Source organism: Terrapene carolina, unplaced genomic scaffold (assembly GCF_002925995.2).
Source record: "Terrapene carolina triunguis isolate 2854851 unplaced genomic scaffold, T_m_triunguis-2.0 Scaffold46435, whole genome shotgun sequence".
Lineage (NCBI taxonomy): Eukaryota > Metazoa > Chordata > Testudines > Emydidae > Terrapene > Terrapene triunguis.
The window spans coordinates 1-5,292 of NW_020710786.1; the positions used below are offsets into that span (position 1 = coordinate 1).

The 5,292-nt window shown below is 60.2% G+C and overlaps 1 protein-coding gene across 1 annotated transcript; it reads right to left on the bottom strand.

Annotated features, from left to right (window-relative positions):
- Positions 1–377: 377 nt before the first annotated feature.
- LOC113405624 (beta-crystallin A3) lies at positions 378–4,959 on the bottom strand (the record flags this gene model as incomplete). The annotated part of the gene is made up of 3 exons (XM_026646843.1): positions 4,899–4,959; positions 3,658–3,776; positions 378–519 (listed from the first exon to the last, which is right to left on the bottom strand). Coding segments are annotated over exons 1-3 (306 nt in total), but the record flags the coding sequence as incomplete, so codon positions are not given.
- Between the last annotated feature and the right edge of the window lie 333 nt (positions 4,960–5,292).

Below are 5,292 nucleotides of genomic sequence, written 5' to 3' on the forward strand. Positions count from 1 at the left end.
ACTTAGCTGCAGTGACTGACCATTTTTAATCAGAGTGGTTGTATTTGCTCACTTACTCTCCAGCTGCCGTTAGTAATCTGACTCTTTAACACCAGCGTGATGGTTTCCCTGCCTCTAGTCCAGGCCTCCCAGCAGCATCCATCAAAGGGAAGAGTAGGTGACTGTCCAGCTGATTTGCAGCAGCTGGTAAAAGTTTTAGGCTACTTCATTCCAAAAAAGATGTGAGCCCTTCCCCTCCCCCGGCCCTGAGCCCAGGAGGCACCTTTTGGAGGAGTGCTTTCTGCATAACTACACTTCGCATGAAGGCAGCAGGGTGCTGGGCACCTTTGCTGCTGGGAAATGCGACAGGGTTGAAGGGGCTGGGGAATCGCACTTACAGCACAGCAGATGGGGCGGAAGGACATCAGGCGCTCGGTGTGGTAGGCGTTGCTCCCACTCCAGGCATCCCACCGTGGGTATTCTCCCCTTTCCAAGATAAACTGCTGCCCGCAGAAGCTGGTGTGCTCATAACCGATCCAGCTGCAACGATAGAGCAGAGCTCCATAGCTCCTCCTGGGGCAGCTCCGGGCCTGGAGTCCGGGCCCCAGACACGCGGGGGGGAAGCAGGCAGGCCTGCCCTGGCCGGCTCCACCATCGTCTGTGTCACTCAGGGAGAAGGGCCCAGAAAATCCCCGTGGGCTCCCTCGCTGCCAGAAGAGAGAGACCACCAGGCGTGGCCCCAGCCGCCTCCAGCTGTGCTGTCAGGTCTGGCTGGCTGCAAGCTGTTGCTTCTCCTGGGCGGGCTGCCCGAGGGGAATGGAGCGCGCATGGCACCCGGGGCTGCTAGCTGTGCCCAGGGTCAGGACAGGCCCTGCTCTGATAGTCACCTGAGCTGGAGGCCGTATGGCACCGAGCTGCGTGCGTTCGTGCCAAGGGCCCGCACGGCTGTGCCAGGCCTGCCCTGTGTAAGTGACTGCAGGTTGGGCCAGGGATTGGCCAGGCTCACTACACATGCCTGGGTGTCTTCATCACGCGGGCTGCAGCGTTCGCCAAGACGGAGCAGGGGGAGGCTCCAGGGAATGGACTCCCCAGCTGGAGCCCCCACGTCCCCTGGGTTACAAGTGCCCTGCACCGGCTCTGACAGCTTCACCCTCCTTCGCTGGGCTGAAAGGGAGATTTTCTTCAGCTGGTTTTTACTGTGGCAATATGGGGACTGTCCCATGCTGCTGCTGCTCCCAGATGTTTCGGGAGGAGTCCCGAGGGTCTCTGCTGCCTATGGTGAACCCTGCACCAAAGGGCTGGGGGAGGTTTGATCTTCCCAAGAGGCACCAGCAGTCTCTAGGCCTGGGAGTTATGGGCGACTAACACACAAGATGTTGGCTCCGCTCCTCAGTTGCTCGGGTTTCGCTCTCTTGCAACGCTGTCATTGGGCTAGTTCCCCAGAGGCAGCGGCGGGCTGAATTCCTAATGTCCGGAACGCCGCCCCTGCCCCGGTTCTCCCAACCACTCACGCCTGCCTCTCTCCTCCACCACCACAGCAACAAGGCATCAGCCCCGGTCTGAGAGACGCTTCCCCGGTCGCCTCTCGTGCCCACAGCAGCAGGTGAGTCTCTGTGAGGCCAGTACCCACGCTGCCCACCGGAGGGCCTGCAAAGCGGCCGGGAGACGGCCTGGATGTGACTAGGGATGACTGCTTCCGCCCAAATCTGTTCTGCGGTTAGAGGTGGGATGAATTTCTCTTCCTTTCTGCACCTTCAGGAGCGAGAATCTGAGCCTCTAAACCCCCCAAACCCCGCTGCATCCCTGCACCTGTCTGCCTAGGAGAGCGAGTGACTCGGGTGGCAGGTGGGATGGGGCAGAGATGCCCCTTGGTGCATTGTCCGCTTGTGCCGGCGCTGGGCCGCCCGCAGTCCCCTCCTGTCCTGTGTATTAGAAGCTCTAGCGGGGCTTCCCCACTTCAGCTGGATATAACTTTTGGAGGCGGGTTGTTGGGCACAGGGAGGGTGTGAGGGAAAACAAGCTCGCCCGAGCATGCACTGGAGTTTGAGGGCTGAGTGGCACGAGCTGTGGCTCTACGCTGCATGGGCATCCTGGCTGCAGCCTCAGGGGAATGGCCGGTTAGTAATATGCCCAATGGAGGGGGGAGCTGGTTGCTGCTGCCTGGCTAGCGTGTGCCTCCTGCCTTAATCCTGTTAGCAGTGTCAGCCTCTCTCCCGCTTCCCCAACCCTCACTGCAGCGGGGTTCTCACTGCCGGGCCTGTTCTCAGCATTAATGGGCTGGAAGTGGCAGAGAAATTGTCCCTCTGCTGTGCAGTGGATTCCCCATTTTGGTTGGTGAAGAGGGGCTCCTACCGCTCCTGGAGCCCTGAGTCTCTCCATGTTTTTCTGCTGTGGACCCCACCTTTCCGGGCAAAGCAATGGGGCAGAGGTCTCTTCAGAGTCCTCCGTGCTGCTGCTTACCTAGCTGGTGGTGGTGCTGCATGGTGGCAGGCATGCTGCTACCAGGCAGAGCATGTGGCCAGCGCCGTGCTGTGTGATGCATCCTGGTGACTGGGCCTAGCTCTCCTGTACGGCAGCGGACAGGCCGAGCCGCTGTCATTGACTGCTGGGATCCCAAGCAGTCAAAAGCCCCAGGCCCACAGTCACTCTGCAGGCAGGTTGGGACTAGACTGCCGCTCCTGGGGCGAGCGAACTGTTTAGTGCAGGGCTTGCTAAGCCCGGAGGTGCCACTTCGCCATTTGGCGCACTAGACGCAGAGCTGGAGGGGGCTTTGGTGCAAACGGGGCCATACTGTCTGTGGAGATGCTGGGAAGGGGAGATGCCTATGGGCAGGGCTCTCTGCTCTCCACAGGCGGCTGCCTTGAGGCCGTGTTGGGCCTGGCTGCGTGAGGAAGCTGCACTAGGTTAAGCAATTTCCAAGTGACGTGGTTAATCTGGTACAGAGCCCTGGGTGGGCACGAGCTGGGGCTCTCGGGGTTAGCTCACGCCGATGGGGAATGGGATTACGCTGAATCACACTAACCCACGCTCCAGCCCGTGACTTGGTGTGTCGTAGGTGACTATAGAGTGCAGGCCCTGGCTGCAGATTCAGAGCCGCTCTCAAACTGAAGTAATGGGCTTAACCCCCCTCTCAGCAAGGGGTGTGTGACTTTCCCATGTAGACAAGGCCTGCGAATGGCGAACGCTGGCACAGAGACTGGCAAGGGTTTCCCAGTAGGCTGGCACCTGTGGCTAGGATTCGCTCTGGATGGCGGTGGGTGGGTGGGGATCTGCTGCCTGTGCATGAAGGACTTAAGGCTTCCAGCACCGAGACAGGCTCAACTGTCCCAAATCTGCCCCCGTTCCTCCCTGCCCCTCGCCAGCCCCCTCCTTCTCCCACAACAAGCCTGCCACGGTGGCTGCTGTCCCTGCTGCTCACTTTAATTACCTACGTTTTTGTGTTGGTGCCATCCGCGCTCTGCTCCATCCCCCTTGGGTGCAGTCGTGCACTGCAGGACCCGAAATGGGACACTAGCTTTCCCCCCGCTGGGTAAGCGGAGTCCAGGAGCCACCTGGCTAGTAGCCCTTGTGTTTTAGCTTCTCCTGAGGTGAGATGACAGCCCGGCCGTGCTCCGTCCTCACCCGCCAGCCAGTTCCCCAAAGCCGTGCAGGAGGAGCCGCCCAGAGCTTGGTACTTACGCGCCACTTTCCACCTTCAGGGAGCGGATGTTCTCGAAGCCGCACTCGATGATGGTGGGGCAGGCCGAGGTGAACTCCATCTTCTTTCCCTGGAAGTTTTCCTGGTCGTAGGCTGTGATCTGAAAGGAAGAGTCATCCCCCACGAGTGTCACTGAATCGGGGGAGGGGTGTGGTGCATGTTAACAGTCCTGCTGAACTGGGTGCTCATTGAACAAGAATTAAGGTTAATGCCCCAGCTACAGCTGGACACGGCGTGGGCTGCATCTGTGCCCACAGTGCTGACCCCCAGTGCCCCTGTTATTCCAGCTATGGAGCTCTATCACCTAGCTGGGACTTGTAGCACTCAGGTGCAAGGGAGGTCAGACCAGCCTTGGCCACATGGACGTGTTCTTTCTCACCTCCCCTACGGCGCACGCTCCTGTCTCTGGCGACGAGCTCCGGCCTCATCTGGGGCATCCCCGGGAGGGGTATGGAAGCGACCGCAGCCCCGCTGAGTGCACGGAGCCATGCTGATGCCAGGCAGGCTGCAGAGTCGACAGCCCTAGGGCTGTACTTAGAACTCACGCTAGTTCCACTCCAAAGTCTCCCGTGCAAAGAGGGTTAGGTGGAGAAAGGAAGAGCAGGAACTTTCCCGGTGCCCTGGGCTGGTGCACAGGATCATCACCTTCCCCCAGCAGCATCTGTGGCAGCAGCTTCTTTGTCTACCCCCTAGATTTACACACCTGCTTCTCTTGTTCTTTCTCACACTCCCGCCCAGCAGGCCAGAACTGCTCCCAGCACCACAGCTGCTCCCTGGCAAATATGCTAGTAAACCCCTTCGGTGGCAGCTCTGTTAGACCTCAGCCGGCTTTGCTCCAGCCACGCTTGCTCCCCCTCCCCTTCGCACTTCCACCGTCGGGCTGCTGCGCTTGACGGGCACAGGCCTTCCCGGCAAGCGCCTGCCGAAGCTGGGCCAGTGAGCATTCACGCCAGCAGTGCGCGGCCACTCCTTACCCAGGGAGGGAACTCCTGACTTCTGTGCCAACAGACCGGGGTGCTCGGCGTGGTCCAGCAGGTCAGCACTGGGCTGAGGAGACCTGGGCTTTGCCACAGGGGTCACCTTGGCCAAGTCACTTTTGTCCTTTCCCCTCCCCTCCCTGTTGGTCACATCTAATGTGTGTGCAGTGCCCAGCGCACACCCAGCGGGGGCCTCGAGCCCCTACGTGATACAATTTATAACCTGCGGTACAGCTGGGACGTACCTTCCACGGGCCCATGGGGCCAGGCAGAGGGTTTGTCTGAGCCATCTTCGCTGCGGGGCCGGTGCCTGAAAAGGAGGGAAAAGCACCACTCGCATCACAATGACACTGCCACAGAGCCAAGCAGGCTACTTTGAAAAAGCTTTTTGGCAGGCGCTTGCTAGCGCCCACCATCCTGTCATTCATTGGGTCACCCCTCCATTCACTGCGGCCCCATGCGCTCCCCGTTGTCCCCTGCAGAGGGCGGTGTGGGGCAGCGCTGTTCTCAGTGGCCACCACTGGGCATGCCTGACATGAATTGAGTGAAAGAGAACGCGCCTGGCAGCAGGCCGGGACCGAGACTAGTCCAGGGCAGCTGCAACCTTGTGAGGCAACTGGGGACAGGTAGAGACACACC